At 34.2% G+C, this 17,498-nt stretch overlaps 1 protein-coding gene across 1 annotated transcript; it reads left to right on the top strand.

Moving 5' to 3' along the window:
• Positions 1–13,182: 13,182 nt before the first annotated feature.
• LOC139490671 (pituitary homeobox 3-like) lies at positions 13,183–16,847 on the top strand. The gene is made up of 4 exons (XM_071277590.1): positions 13,183–13,369; positions 14,519–14,930; positions 15,473–15,783; positions 16,145–16,847. Exons 1-4 carry the CDS (start codon positions 13,358–13,360, stop codon positions 16,601–16,603), a joined length of 1,194 nt encoding a protein of 397 aa, XP_071133691.1. The 5' UTR covers positions 13,183–13,357; the 3' UTR covers positions 16,604–16,847.
• Positions 16,848–17,498: the final 651 nt, after the last annotated feature.

Here is a 17,498-nt window from a genome sequence, read left to right as displayed (position 1 = left end):
ATCCGCTCTGGAGCGAATATCAAGACACAATTTATTCCTATGCCACCCAATTCACCAAAACCAAAAACACCAAACGCCAGACGTAAACGATATGGACGAAAAATGGATGAACATAACAATCCACCAGAATCTTTAAAAACAATAAGATTCTGATTGTTTGATACATTTACGCTTCATATTTTCAAAAGCAAATTTTTAGTGGACACCTCCAGTTGTAAGAGACATTGCATGGGAAATGTTGAAAATTTATAAAATAAAATCTGATTGTTTGATATATTCATAATTCATATACTCAAAAGACTATCTTTAGAGCATACATGTTAACACAGTTAGATATACTCAGGTGAATAATTTGTTTAACTAGGTCTCAATTTGCGCTGTAAATCTACAATGTTCCTAGTCTATTTTTAGCGGCAATGGTAAACGAGGACTGAAACATGGCTCAATGACCTATGAAATTGTAGAGTGGCTAGACTATATATAATGAAATATCCAGTATAAAATAGCAAATTTAATATATATAAAATATCAATAGCAACAATAGAAAGACAATCATATTGCATATGTGTACATACTTTTTTGTAAATAAAATAAATTAAAAAAATATTTTTGTCAATGTGTCAATCTCCCCTGCACTACTATATTTCATTAGAAATGTAACAAAAGGAGAAATTATGAAAAAGATACGGCTTATGAGCCACTAACATCCAAACTTACATTGTATGCAGGTATTCATTGATTGATTGATGTGCAACGCTCCATTCAAAGTTTTGTGGCAGTCAGTATTTATTGGCGGAGGAAGCTAGAGAGCCCGGAGAGAACCACCGATCATTGGAAGAAAACTGACAATCCAAGTCAATTAAGATTAGAGTTGAGCTCACCTGCCACAAGCAAATTTGCCATTCAAAACCTCAGTGTTGATGAGCTAGTGATACAGTCATTTGAAACAGTAAATGGGCTATGCAACCTTGGCTCGTTGAACTAAACTGAAAATCCCCAAAATAATAATTCATTTCTGTTATTATCTGAAATATTACAGATTGGTTTCTTACATTATGGTTGAATACTTGTATAGAAAGGACATAAAATCAACAAAAAACCATCTAAATTTGTTTTAAAATCGTTAATTTGTATGCAAAATTTAAGCAAATTCAGTGACACAGCCCATTTAATGTTCCTTGACCTTAAAGCACACCCACCAAAGCCCCTCTACATGAATAAATGAATTGCTTCGCTGAGCACAGCTGGATACGACCGCAGAGGTCCAACCCTGAACAGTTGGGGCAAAAATAGACACAATATTCGCGCTTTATACAGGTCCGAATTTCGATTGGTATTAAATATTTTTCACATAATAGGTTTCTGAAACCGATTAACTGTAGTCAAAGAACTTAGAGTTGGCAATATTATTTGAGTTTATATTCAATTTTTTGTTATGATAAAAATATAATCAGAAAATATTAAAACTAGAAGATGATATGATTGCAAGAGAGACAATTAGCCATCCAAGTTCAAAATGAAGTGGATGTAAGAAATTATAGGCAACAGTACGGATTTCAACAATAAAAAAGACAAGTCTGCTATAAAAGGCCCCGACATGAAAAATACGAAACAATGCAATTGATAAAACTAACGGCCTAATTTATATTTTAAAAAAAAATCTACACAAATATGGCAGACATGAACCATTGAAATACAGGCTCCAGACTTCAGACTTCAATTAAATTAGAGATGGTAATCTTAAATTTTCCGGAAACAAATGGTGAGGTCTTCAATGGAAGACCAGTTTCGCCTGTCGTCTTCGTATTATATTAGCAGATATGGCATGGGAAACCCAAACAAATAACATATCGTATAATATACAAGATATTATCTTTATTCATTACTTAAGGAATTTTCATCTAAAACTCATTTTTCACTATTCAGCTTTATTCTTCTATTTAGTCCGACATCAGGCGCAACCCTGATGTATTCTGTCTTTTGTTTTTTTGTCCTCTGGTTTTGTAGTTAACGTATTGTGTCGCTACCCTGATATACCGTGTCTTTTGTTTTTGTCCTTTGGTTTTGTAGTTAACGTATTGTGTTGCTACCCTGATATACCCAGTCTTTTGGTTTTGTAGTTAACGTATTGTGTTGCTACCCTGATATACCCAGTCTTTTGGTTTTGTAGTTAACGTATTGTGTTGCTACCCTGATATACCCAGTATTTTTGGGTTTGTAGTTAACGTATTGTGTTGCTACTCTGATATACCCAGTCTTTTCGTTTTGTAGTTAACGTATTGTGTTGCTACTCTGATATACCCAGTCTTTTTGGGTTTGTAGTTAACGTATTGTGTTGCTACTCTGATATACCCAGTCCTTTGGGTTTGTAGTTAACGTATTGTGTTGCTACCCTGATATACCCAGTATTTTTGGGTTTGTAGTTAACGTATTGTGTTGCTACCCTGATATACCCAGTCTTTTTGGGTTTGTAGTTAACGTATTGTGTTGCTACTCTGATATACCCAGTCTTTTTGGGTTTGTAGTTAACGTATTGTGTTGCTACTCTGATATACCCAGTATTTTTGGGTTTGTAGTTAACGTATTGTGTAACTACTCTGATATACCCAGTCTTTTTGGGTTTGTAGTTAACGTATTGTGTTGCTACTCTGATATACCCAGTCTTTTGGTTTTGTAGTTAACGTATTGTGTTGCTACTCTGATATACCCAGTCTTTTCGTTTTGTAGTTAACGTATTGTGTTGCTACTCTGATATACCCAGTCTTTTTGGGTTTGTAGTTAACGTATTGTGTTGCTACTCTGATATACCCAGTCCTTTGGGTTTGTAGTTAACGTATTGTGTTGCTACCCTGATATACCCAGTATTTTTGGGTTTGTAGTTAACGTATTGTGTTGCTACCCTGATATACCCAGTCTTTTTGGGTTTGTAGTTAACGTATTGTGTTGCTACTCTGATATACCCAGTCTTTTTGGGTTTGTAGTTAACGTATTGTGTTGCTACTCTGATATACCAAGTATTTTTGGGTTTGTAGTTAACGTATTGTGTTGCTACTCTGATATACCCAGTCTTTTGGTTTTGTAGTTAACGTATTGTGTTGCTACTCTGATATACCCAGTATTTTTGGGTTTGTAGTTAACGTATTGTGTAACTACTCTGATATACCCAGTCTTTTTGGGTTTGTAGTTAACGTATTGTGTTGCTACTCTGATATACCCAGTCTTTTGGTTTTGTAGTTAACGTATTGTGTTGCTACTCTGATATACCCAGTCTTTTCGTTTTGTAGTTAACGTATTGTGTTGCTACTCTGATATACCCAGTCTTTTTGGGTTTGTAGTTAACGTATTGTGTTGCTACTCTGATATACCCAGTCCTTTGGGTTTGTAGTTAACGTATTGTGTTGCTACCCTGATATACCCAGTATTTTTGGGTTTGTAGTTAACGTATTGTGTTGCTACCCTGATATACCCAGTCTTTTTGGGTTTGTAGTTAACGTATTGTGTTGCTACTCTGATATACCCAGTCTTTTTGGGTTTGTAGTTAACGTATTGTGTTGCTACTCTGATATACCAAGTATTTTTGGGTTTGTAGTTAACGTATTGTGTTGCTACTCTGATATACCCAGTCTTTTTGGGTTTGTAGTTAACGTATTGTGTTGCTACTCTGATATACCCAGTCCTTTGGGTTTGTAGTTAACGTATTGTGTTGCTACCCTGATATACCCAGTATTTTTGGGTTTGTAGTTAACGTATTGTGTTGCTACCCTGATATACCCAGTCTTTTTGTTTTGTAGTTAACGTATTGTGTTGCTACTCTGATATACCCAGTATTTTTGGGTTTGTAGTTAACGTATTGTGTTGCTACTCTGATATACCCAGTCTTTTTGGGTTTGTAGTTAACGTATTGTGTTGCTACTCTGATATACCCAGTCTTTTTGGGTTTGTAGTTAACGTATTGTGTTGCTACTCTGATATACCCAGTATTTTTGTTTTGTAGTTAACGTATTGTGTTGCTACCCTGATATACCCAGTCTTTTGGTTTTGTAGTTAACGTATTGTGTTGCTACTCTGATATACCCAGTCTTTTTGGGTTTGTAGTTAACGTATTGTGTTGCTACTCTGATATACCCAGTCGTTTTGGGTTTGTAGTTAACGTATTGTGTTGCTACTCTGATATACCCAGTCTTTTTGGGTTTGTAGTTAACGTATTGTGTTGCTACCCTGATATACCCAGTCTTTTGGTTTTGTAGTTAACGTATTGTGTTGCTACTCTGATATACCCAGTATTTTTGGGTTTGTAGTTAACGTATTGTGTTGCTACCCTGATATACCCAGTATTTTTGGGTTTGTAGTTAACGTATTGTGTTGCTACTCTGATATACCCAGTCTTTTGGTTTTGTATTTAACGTATTGTGTTGCTACCCTGATATACCCAGTCTTTTGGTTTTGTAGTTAACGTATTGTGTTGCTACCCTGATATACCCAGTATTTTTGGGTTTGTAGTTAACGTATTGTGTTGCTACTCTGATATACCCAGTCTTTTCGTTTTGTAGTTAACGTATTGTGTTGCTACTCTGATATGCCCAGTCCTTTGGGTTTGTAGTTAACGTATTGTGTTGCTACCCTGATATACCCAGTATTTTTGGGTTTGTAGTTAACGTATTGTGTTGCTACCCTGATATACCCAGTCTTTTTGGGTTTGTAGTTAACGTATTGTGTTGCTACTCTGATATACCCAGTCTTTTTGGGTTTGTAGTTAACGTATTGTGTTGCTACTCTGATATACCCAGTCTTTTTGTTTTGTAGTTAACGTATTGTGTTGCTACTCTGATATACCCAGTCTTTTTGGGTTTGTAGTTAACGTATTGTGTCGCTACTCTGATATACCCAGTCCTTTGGGTTTGTAGTTAACGTATTGTGTTGCTACCCTGATATACCCAGTATTTTTTGGGTTTGTAGTTAACGTATTGTGTTGCTACCCTGATATACCCAGTCTTTTTGGGTTTGTAGTTAACGTATTGTGTTGCTACTCTGATATACCCAGTCTTTTTGGGTTTGTAGTTAACGTATTGTGTTGCTACTCTGATATACCCAGTCTTTTGGTTTTGTAGTTAACGTATTGTGTTGCTACTCTGATATACCCAGTATTTTTGGGTTTGTAGTTAACGTATTGTGTTGCTACCCTGATATACCCAGTCTTTTGGTTTTGTAGTTAACGTATTGTGTTGCTACTCTGATATACCCAGTCTTTTTGGGTTTGTAGTTAACGTATTGTGTTGCTACTCTGATATACCTTGTCCTTTGGTTTTGTTATCTGGTTTTGTAGTTTACGTATTGTGTTGCTACTCTGATATACCCAGTCTTTTTGGGTTTGTAGTTAACGTATTGTATTGCTACTCTGATATACCCAGTCTTTTGGTTTTGTAGTTAACGTATTGTGTTGCTACTCTGATATACCCAGTCTTTTGGTTTTGTAGTTAACGTATTGTGTTGCTACTCTGATATACCCAGTCTTTTTGGGTTTGTAGTTAACGTATTGTGTTGCTACTCTGATATACCCAGTCTTTTGGTTTTGTAGTTAACGTATTGTGTTGCTACCCTGATATACCCAGTATTTTTGTTTTGTAGTTAACGTATTGTGTTGCTACCCTGATATACCCAGTCTTTTTGGGTTTGTAGTTAACGTATTGTGTTGCTACTCTGATATACCCAGTCTTTTTGGGTTTGTAGTTAACGTATTGTGTTGCTACCCTGATATACCCAGTCTTTTGGTTTTGTAGTTAACGTATTGTGTTGCTACTCTGATATACCCAGTCTTTTTGGGTTTGTAGTTAACGTATTGTGTTGCTACCCTGATATACCCAGTATTTTTGTTTTGTAGTTAACGTATTGTGTTGCTACCCTGATATACCCAGTCTTTTGGGTTTGTAGTTAACGTATTGTGTTGCTACCCTGATATACCCAGTCTTTTGGTTTTGTAGTTAACGTATTGTGTTGCTACTCTGATATACCCAGTCTTTTTGGGTTTGTAGTTAACGTATTGTGTTGCTACTCTGATATACCCAGTCTTTTTGGGTTTGTAGTTAACGTATTGTGTTGCTACTCTGATATACCCAGTATTTTTGGGTTTGTAGTTAACGTATTGTGTTGCTACTCTGATATACCCAGTCTTTTTGGGTTTGTAGTTAACGTATTGTGTTGCTACTCTGATATACCCAGTCCTTTGGGTTTGTAGTTAACGTATTGTGTTGCTACCCTGATATACCCAGTATTTTTGGGTTTGTAGTTAACGTATTGTGTTGCTACCCTGATATACCCAGTCTTTTTGTTTTGTAGTTAACGTATTGTGTTGCTACTCTGATATACCCAGTATTTTTGGGTTTGTAGTTAACGTATTGTGTTGCTACTCTGATATACCCAGTCTTTTTGGGTTTGTAGTTAACGTATTGTGTTGCTACTCTGATATACCCAGTCTTTTTGGGTTTGTAGTTAACGTATTGTGTTGCTACTCTGATATACCCAGTATTTTTGTTTTGTAGTTAACGTATTGTGTTGCTACCCTGATATACCCAGTCTTTTGGTTTTGTAGTTAACGTATTGTGTTGCTACTCTGATATACCCAGTCTTTTTGGGTTTGTAGTTAACGTATTGTGTTGCTACTCTGATATACCCAGTCTTTTTGGGTTTGTAGTTAACGTATTGTGTTGCTACTCTGATATACCCAGTCTTTTTGGGTTTGTAGTTAACGTATTGTGTTGCTACCCTGATATACCCAGTCTTTTGGTTTTGTAGTTAACGTATTGTGTTGCTACTCTGATATACCCAGTATTTTTGGGTTTGTAGTTAACGTATTGTGTTGCTACCCTGATATACCCAGTCTTTTTGGGTTTGTAGTTAACGTATAGTGTTGCTACTCTGATATACCCAGTCTTTTGGTTTTGTAGTTAACGTATTGTGTTGCTACCCTGAAATACCCAGTCTTTTGGTTTTGTAGTTAACGTATTGTGTTGATACCCTGATATACCCAGTATTTTTGGGTTTGTAGTTAACGTATTGTGTTGCTACTCTGATATACCCAGTCTTTTCGTTTTGTAGTTAACGTATTGTGTTGCTACTCTGATATACCCAGTCCTTTGGGTTTGTAGTTAACGTATTGTGTTGCTACCCTGATATACCCAGTATTTTTGGGTTTGTAGTTAACGTATTGTGTTGCTACCCTGATATACCCAGTCTTTTTGGGTTTGTAGTTAACGTATTGTGTTGCTACCCTGATATACCCAGTCTTTTGGTTTTGTAGTTAACGTATTGTGTTGCTACCCTGAAATACCCAGTCTTTTGGTTTTGTAGTTAACGTATTGTGTTGATACCCTGATATACCCAGTATTTTTGGGTTTGTAGTTAACGTATTGTGTTGCTACTCTGATATACCCAGTCCTTTGGGTTTGTAGTTAACGTATTGTGTTGCTACCCTGATATACCCAGTATTTTTGGGTTTGTAGTTAACGTATTGTGTTGCTACCCTGATATACCCAGTCTTTTTGGGTTTGTAGTTAACGTATTGTGTTGCTACCCTGATATACCCAGTCTTTTGGTTTTGTAGTTAACGTATTGTGTTGCTACTCTGATATACCCAGTCTTTTTGGGTTTGTAGTTAACGTATTGTGTTGCTACCCTGAAATACCCAGTCTTTTTGGGTTTGTAGTTAACGTATTGTGTTGCTACTCTGATATACCCCGTCTTTTTTGGGTTTGTAGTTAACGTATTGTGTTGCTACTCTGATATACCCAGTCTTTTTGTATTGTAGTTAACGTATTGTGTTGCTACTCTGATATACCCAGTATTTTTGGGTTTGTAGTTAACGTATTGTGTTGCTACTCTGATATACCCAGTCTTTTTGGGTTTGTAGTTAACGTATTGTGTCGCTACTCTGATATACCCAGTCCTTTGGGTTTGTAGTTAACGTATTGTGTTGCTACCCTGATATACCCAGTATTTTTGGGTTTGTAGTTAACGTATTGTGTTGCTACCCTGATATACCCAGTCTTTTTGGGTTTGTAGTTAACGTATTGTGTTGCTACTCTGATATACCCAGTCTTTTTGGGTTTGTAGTTAACGTATTGTGTTGCTACTCTGATATACCCAGTCTTTTGGTTTTGTAGTTAACGTATTGTGTTGCTACTCTGATATACCCAGTATTTTTGGGTTTGTAGTTAACGTATTGTGTTGCTACCCTGATATACCCAGTCTTTTCGTTTTGTAGTTAACGTATTGTGTTGCTACTCTGTTATACCCAGTCTTTTTGGGTTTGTAGTTAACGTATTGTGTTGCTACTCTGATATACCCAGTCTTTTGGTTTTGTAGTTAACGTATTGTGTTGCTACTCTGATATACCCAGTCTTTTTGGGTTTGTAGTTAACGTATTGTGTTGCTACCCTGATATACCCAGTCTTTTTGTATTGTAGTTAACGTATTGTGTTGCTACCCTGATATACCCAGTCTTTTTGGGTTTGTAGTTAACGTATTGTGTTGCTACTCTGATATACCCAGTCTTTTTGGGTTTGTAGTTAACGTATTGTGTTGCTACCCTGATATACCCAGTCTTTTGGTTTTGTAGTTAACGTATTGTGTTGCTACTCTGATATACCCAGTCTTTTTGGGTTTGTAGTTAACGTATTGTGTTGCTACCCTGATATACCCAGTATTTTTGTTTTGTAGTTAAAGTATTGTGTTGCTACCCTGATATACCCAGTCTTTTGGTTTTGTAGTTAACGTATTGTGTTGCTACTCTGATATACCCAGTCTTTTTGGGTTTGTAGTTAACGTATTGTGTTGCTTCTCTGATATACCCAGTCTTTTTGGGTTTGTAGTTAACGTATTGTGTTGCTACTCTGATATACCCAGTCTTTTTGGGTTTGTAGTTAACGTATTGTGTTGCTACTCTGATATACCCAGTCTTTTTGGGTTTGTAGTTAACGTATTGTGTTGCTACCCTGATATACCCAGTCTTTTGGTTTTGTAGTTAACGTATTGTGTTGCTACCCTGATATACCCAGTATTTTTGGTTTTGTAGTTAACGTATTGTGTTGCTACTCTGATATACCCAGTATTTTTGGTTTTGTAGTTAACGGATTGTGTTGCTACTCTGATATACCCAGTATTTTTGGGTTTGTAGTTAACGTATTGTGTTGCTACTCTGATATACCCAGTCTTTTCGTTTTGTAGTTAACGTATTGTGTTGCTACTCTGATATACCCTGTCCTTTGGTTTTGTTATCTGGTTTTGTAGTTAACGTATTGTGTTGCTACTCTGATATACCCAGTATTTTTGGGTTTGTAGTTAACGTATTGTGTTGCTACTCTGATATACCTTGTCCTTTGGTTTTGTTATCTGGTTTTGTAGTTTACGTATTGTGTTGCTACTCTGATATACCCAGTCTTTTTGGGTTTGTAGTTAACGTATTGTATTGCTACTCTGATATACCTTGTCCTTTGGTTTTGTTATCTGGTTTTGTAGTTAACGTATTGTGTTGCTACTCTGATATACCCAGTCTTTTTGGGTTTGTAGTTAACGTATTGTGTTGCTACTCTGATATACCTTCTCCTTTGGTTTTGTTATCTGGTTTTGTAGTTAACGTATTGTGTTGCTACCCTGATATACCCTGTCCTTTGGTTTTGTTATCTGGTTTTGTAGTTAACTTTTTTTGGCAGGTACTTGATGACGAATAACGTTGGACGTCTTTAGCCGAACAGTTTTATCTTTTTTACTTTTATTCTATTCCTACGAGCTGGTTCATAGTCAGGACGCCAGTATTTGCTCATTTTAATCGAAAATATGGATAGCAATTTGAAACTCTGAAATGGAAAATTACTAAATATTAAAACCCTTTCAAAGGGTAAGATCACGATTATCTAAAAATACCAAAATCGCTTACGTTCGTGGTTACATAATAAAAAAAAAAGGACCTGCATGTCTCAGTCTTTCCACCAACAATACGATAATGTCCACGTTTAATGGTCGCACATTTTCGTTAAATTTTGAAGCTGATATAAATATCGAAAAAAATAAACTGACAGTATTATCTATTTACTTACACGAAACAAACCGCTTGTTTTATTGCAATAAAACAAAGTTCATTTATCCGTTAAATATGAAAAAAAAGGGGACAAACTGTCAACATGGTGCTCTGAAGACTATATTTTGATCATAAAAAGCTTATGTCCAAGATTTATAAAATTCAATAAAAGTTTGACAAAGATGTTGGTGTGTAAATAACTTTAACCCTTAAAGAGATAAAATAAAGATAAAAAATTCCATTTATATAAATAAGCAAAAATACGGAAAATTGCTCTTGATACTGTCATTTGATCACGAAAAGTCATTTAACCATAAAAATCTTTTTTCAAGTTTCTTAATATTTCATAAAGGTTTGAATAAGTTTTTGATCACTCAAAAACTTTAACCACATTAATTTACCGAAGTCAGTAACTCAAAAGTCATGAGTATATGTAGTTAATTGCCGGTTGTTGTTGGTTGCTTTCTGTCGTTTTCGTATTTCGTTTATGTATGTTATTGTTTTGTTTTGTTATATTTTTGTTTTTGTTTTAATTGTTTCACATTTTGCTATGTCGGCGCCTATTATGGTATTCCAGCAAAAATAGTAAAACATTGTAAATCTTATATTGCACCACAGCTGACAACTCTTGTAAATGTGTCTATTGAAATTAACTGTTTCCTTGATAAACTGAAAGAAGCCCAAGTGACCCCCCTTCATTAATAGAGTGACCCATTATAAAAAAAAACAAATTATAGACCAGTTAGTGTCTTACACATATTTTCTAAAATCTTTGAAAACATATATGAAATTCAATTAACTGATTATTTTGATAAAATATTTAATCCATTTTTGTGTGCATTTAGACGTGGACATGGATGTCAGACCACACTTCTCAGAGTGTAAGAAGACTGGCGTGAAGCTCTTGATAAAAATCAGTACATTGCAGTGGTATTAATGGATCTTTCTAAGGCCTTTGACTACCTGCCTCACAATATTATGCTAGATAAATTATCAGCATATGGTTTAACACTCAATGCAGTTGCTCTTTTAAAGTCCTATTTATCTAATCGAAAACAGCAAATTAAAGTCAACAATGTTCTGAGTGGTTGGGCTGACACCATAAAGGCGTACCACAGGGTTCGATACTATTGTTGTTTAACATATTTATAAATGATATTTTTCTTTTTGCTAAAAATGGTAGTTTATATAACTATGCAGATGACAATAGTTTGTCTTTCTGTACTCCAGATTTCAATTTATTAATTTCAACTTTGGAATCTGATTCAAAAAATCTTATTGAGTGGCTCAGGGTGAGTAAAATGCAAGCAAATCCTGACAAATTTCAAGTTTTGGCTGTTGACAAAAAGACCTTTGAAAAGAACCCATCTATACATATTTAAAATTCGAACCTTACATGTGAAAAAACAGTACAATTATTAGGCATTGAAATAGACTACCAGCTAAATTTTGATGTTCATATCAGCTCAATCTGTAGGAAGGCATCACAGCAATTAAATGTTTTAAAACGTTTAGGCTCAGTTTTGGAAAGACTTATTAAACTTACTATATTTCATACTTTTATTCTTAGTAATTTTAATTTTTGCCCTTTGGCATGGCATTTTTACACTGAGAAAAATTCCAAAAAACTAGAAAAGGTGCAGGAAAGAGCACTCCGTTTTGTATATGAGGATTTTACCAGCTCCTACGAGGACCTCTTACTGAAAGCTAAGATTCTCTCCTTGCAGATCAGACGGATAAGAACAATTGCTCTAGAAACTTTAAAAATTATAAACAATATAGCTCCTGCGTGCTTACAAAATTTGGTGAATGTCAAAAAATCTAAATATTCTTTCAGGTATTGAATTCCACAGGTAAAATCAACCCGTTACGGTAAAAAAAAATCGTTCAAATTTGCTGCTGCTACTTTATGTAACAGCCTTTCAAACCATTTCAGGACTTAAAATAGTTTTTCACATTTTAAAAGTCTTGTTCAGTTCTGGAACGGTTTGGAATGTCGCTGTTCTGCTTGCAGATAATTCTTGAGCTGTTTATTATTTATGTGACTTTTGGTTGCTCTGGTCTAGCATGTTTTTACTTCAACTGAAAATTTGTTGCTTGTTTTTATTGCATGCGATGTATGTGAGATTTCAATTTTGTATTACAGGTTGTTTTATATGTCAAAATGCACTGTTTTTATGTTATTTATATGTTTTTATACTCGGTCAAAAACTCCTTAGAGCTTGTGTTGCTTATTTGTACTTATGCCGAATCAAAATAATTTTTTTTTTATCTTATAGGCTAGCAATAGTACTGTAATAATTTTTACTTGGAAAAGATTAAGTTCTACAATTGCTTTTTAGAAGGCAATTCAACTAGCATATATATACTGAGTAAAAAAGTGAAACAACAAATATTTTGAAAGAATTGAATACACATCTACACTAACAATGAATAAATCATTTTTACAAAGAAAATCCGTAAGATGAAATTCGTAATCTACAAAAGAAATACAAGTTTAGATCCTCATCTTTGTAAATTTTTATTTTAAAGTTTATAAACTAAGATATTTGTTGCTAAACTTATTTTTTTTCAGTTTAGTATATGTTTCTTTTGTAAATTAATTTTATGAGCGAATTTTTGGAGGGTAGCTATATATGGTGAGACTTTGATAAACTATTAAATCTGAATCTATAAATTCTTTTTTTTTCATATTGAATTTTGATTCAGCTATTCATTTTAACATTCTAACTTTGAAACTACTTCAAGGATAATTTAATTCTCTAATTATAATTCTGAATGCAAAAATAGACTGCATTTTGGTCCAATTTGTGTCAAACTTTGGAAAAATATTTTGAGCCCATACAATTTTTTGTATTATTCAAGTTAATAAATGTCGAGTGAAAACAATCAGCAGAAGACAATAAATACAAGTTTTAATGTTAACCAATAAAGTTTTATTTACGAACAATTATTTCCTGATTTGTTTTATCTAATTTGATTAACATGTTAATTAATCTATTATGGACCAATCAAGTCACCAATCCAGAAACGTGTGAGTTGCTAGTTTTCTCAAACAATAGAGTTCGCAAATGGACAATACGGTTGATGATTTAGCTTGAACAGTAATCAGGAACTGTGAGAAAGTAATCAACCACGAAATGTTCAACTCAAACTTTCTCTTATTTACTCGTCAATGTCAAAAGGTCACACAGTTTTAGTATATAAACTTGATTGTGCCTCTATTCAACAATTATTATTCGAATTTGAAACAGAAATTACAAGCAGAGAAAGAAATAGACAATCAAGATGCAAGAAAAGGTTTGTGACATTATGACTTTAAAACGTCATTACTTCGTTTAAATTTGCCTTATTTACTAATTTTAATGAACATTTAATAAAACATTATTTTACTAGATATTTGATGCAAATGGCCAAATTAGGAGTTTAAGATTTAAATAACTATTTTGAAACCATTTTTTATATTGAAATTGACACTGTTTTTTTATTTTGCTTTTTTTTTTTTGTGAGATTGGTCACTCGAAAGGTGGTAGTTTTCACATGAATCAATTGACTGTTATTTCTGGCTCGGGAAAGTAAAATAAAAATTGAACTGAAAATTATTATTAATTGAACTTTCATATTTATACTTGATCTTAATGCAAAACAATAGCAAAAGCTTATCTTTATTTCTAAGTAAGGAAAATCACAGGGAAACAGCAGTTTTTTTTTAACATACTAGGGACTGGCAATTCTCAATTTCAAATTATTTCTTTTGTGTTGGCATTGTGGCTTTAAATGAAACAGTATATGTATTATAAGACCAATACCAAATTGCTGAGCTACTAAACTATGTAAAAAAAGCCCATTAGCACAGGCATTAACCCTAGTTAACAATTATATATAGCCTTTTAACTTTTCCCAACATTTTGGCTATTTATGTTTAGAATTTGTTAATTCTGCTAAATGGTTTTTAAATTATAATTTAAGATGGATTCACAATTGTTTCATTTGGAATAGATCCAGAATTTGAAAAGTATCATCAGCGATGGATTGTGAGGGGGGAGGGGGGTAAGACCCGTTTGATTAATAAAAAATCGCCTCGCTCCTTATGGTGGTAAATAAACATTTTTTTGCGGTGATGCCCTCTTTCGCATATCCATAAAAGAGGGACGAAAGATACCAAAGGGACAGTCAAACTCATAAATCTAAAACAAACTGACAACGCCATGGCTAAAAATGAAAAAGACAAACAGAAAAACAACAGTACACATGACACAACATAGAAAACAAAAGAATAACCAACACGAACCCCACCAAAAACTAGGGGTGATATCAGGTGCTCCGGAAGGGTAAGTAGATCCTGCTCCACATAATATACGCCCTTGATCATTTGATTAAGACAATGATGTTTTCTTGAAAGATTTTTATACATACCACAGAATTTTAACACTGTCTTTACTATTTCAGATTTTACAGTATCCCTGTAATGACAATAACCGTCAAGGCGACCAAGTTACAGTGTCAACTGAACAAGTTGATAACAGACCTATTCCACAAATAAGTTTGAAGGTACCAACACCCACAGAAACATCAAGAGAGAAAATGACTGCATTCCTTCCACCAGTTCAAAGATATATGCAATCTTATAACGGTGAACATACTCAGGAATCGACAAGACAGCAGACAGATCATAGCATGTTATACTTAATGACATCACAGAACAGACCAAAAACTCCACCCAGTATGACATTCCTTACACCTAGTCGTATCAGTGGACCAATCATGACAGCATATCAAACACCTCCAACCAGACATATGCTGAAACAAAAAAGGAAAGCCAGTCCATCAGATGGAGAATCAGACAGATCGTGTGAAGAAGGTAATATATATATATAATTTTGTAATATCTATATCAGCTAGAATATAGCGGCAACTTTAGGTCACCAGATGGCCTTCAGCACTGTGCAAAAAAACATACCGTATTTATAGTAAGCTATAAAAGAACCGGTATAACACAATACAATTTTGTTTCAGATATTTTTAATAAAAACAACATCATTAAATCACCATCACTGTTTTAATTTAGGATCAAATTTAAGGGAAAAGTTTATTTTTATTTCTTAACTCTCAATGACAATCCTTTTTTTACCCGTCTATGCTTACCACGTCCACGAAATCACCTTTTACTGAATGGCAAATGAAAAAAAACAAGTCATATTAAACATACAGTGGAAACACATTCAGAAACTAGAAAACTTTTTAACATATAACGTGTCTCGTCCTGAACATGTATGAAATACTTGCCACTGGACGTTAAGTAACAACCAATCAAACATTTAATGTGTATATACATGTATATATAGAAGATTGGTTCGGCCTGAACATATTGTATTTTTGATACTATCTTTTAAATGCTTTCAGATGAAATTGACGTGGTGAATGATAGAAAATCACCAGACAACAATAGAGAAATAGATTCATCCATGTCTACCAATAGTACATCAGTACTTGAATCTCCGTCAACCGGAAGTAGTAACAATTCATCTCCAGCATCCATCTCAACACATAGTCCTATATCGTCAGATAGTAGTGTCAAGAAGAAGGTCAGAACAAACTATTCACCAAGTCAGGTTCAAGCATTAGAGAAAATATTCCATGAGAATCCTTACCCTGAACCAGAGACGATGGAGAAGTTGGCAAGTGATCTTAATATTCCTGAGGCTAAAATTAAGGTACGTACAATTGTGACTTAGACTATGTGAATTTTAAGTTCGTACGTTAGTTTTTCTCTACTATTTGATTTGGGAAAAAAAAAGATCCACTGTCAATTGTCATTGATTGATTGCTGTTTGCTTAATGTCCAGTGACAAATAGTTCATGCACACGCAAAAAGACAAAATGCAGTCGGAAATGGTATTGCATATTATCTTTTTGAAAAAAAACTAAATTTCACAAATGTTTGATGATTGATGCTTTTGAACCAACCAATCTTAAAAAATGTTTATTTATCATTACGCTACATTACACATTATTTGCGAAAATTATACTTGCGAAAATTATACTTACTTAACTCTTAATTGTGTATTTTTTCAGGTTTGGTTTCAGAATAAGCGTGCAAGATGGAGGAGACGTGCAGCAGAGAATCCACACCCAGCTTACATGACGCCGATGTCACCAATGATGTCACCTATGCATGCATCATATGGTATGGTTCCACATCATCACCCCATGCTTCATGGATCACCAGCACAAATGGTACCAGGACCATTTTTCTATCCAAACCAGGCTGTTGGAACGCCTGGACCACATTCAGTTCCAAGTCATCATTTCGGAACACCAGGACAAACAGTGCCATCGACACCTGTCAGTAATAGTTCTCCAGCATCAACGACGTCGTCGACAACGTCGCCTGCCAGCACGTCTGACAATCAGAAACAACAGTCACCTCATATGCAAATGACACCGCCTTACCAGCATAGACTTCCACCACACTTTTCTCCGTATATGCCTTTCTCGTATCCATACGGAATGTGTCCGCCTTATTATTGTTGATGATTTTATCTATTTATCTTTGTTGACTTATTTTTGCAATTGTACATACATCATACTGTATATACTTAACTGTTGTAAATATGTACATTGTACATTAAAATTCTAGGCTTTATTGGTGCAAAAAGCTTTTTTTATACAAATATTGATTGATCTGAATTACAATTATATATATTTATATTCAATATACATGTATTTTATTTTAATCATTACAAAATAAAGAAAAAATATATGAATGTTTATTTTACTAAGACATGAATTTACAACAGTGACTAAATGTTTGCAAATGCACATTGTACACATGATGAGGTGCAAGATTTGAATGTAAACAAAATGTGTATTTTGTATATATAGATAAAAGGTATATGTAATATAATGTAAATTCTGAATCTGTACAGAAATATACAATGAAGAAATAAAAAATAATATGCAAATATTTGTTTTGCTTTATATACTTCATCTCAAGATATAATATTGGTTTATAAACAGTAACTGCACATTTGAGGGAAAAACAAAACTACAATTGAAAATGACTTAGCATCCCTGCACATATTCACCATACCATTGTTGTAATTTTTCATCAGCTGTATAAAAAAAATATAAGGAGATGTGGTCATATTGCCAGTGAGAACTATCCACCAATAGATTTAGGGCATAAGCTGTACAATTCATGTTTAAAGATTTGACGCAAATTCTCATATTTGATTTACACCATACTAATCACCCCCAGTTTTTGGTGGGGTTTGTGTTGCTGAATTTAGTTTTCCGTGTTGTGTTTTGTGTACTGTTGTGTTGTTTCTCTGGTTATTATCTTTTTTAATCATATGGTTGTCAGTTTATTTAAGATTATGAGTTTGAATGTCATTTTGGTATCTTTCGCCTCCCTTTTCATTAACGT

Source organism: Mytilus edulis, chromosome 1 (assembly GCF_963676685.1).
Source record: "Mytilus edulis chromosome 1, xbMytEdul2.2, whole genome shotgun sequence".
NCBI classification, from domain to species: Eukaryota; Metazoa; Mollusca; class Bivalvia; order Mytilida; family Mytilidae; genus Mytilus; species Mytilus edulis.
This window is presented reverse-complemented; position numbering and strand designations above follow the sequence as displayed.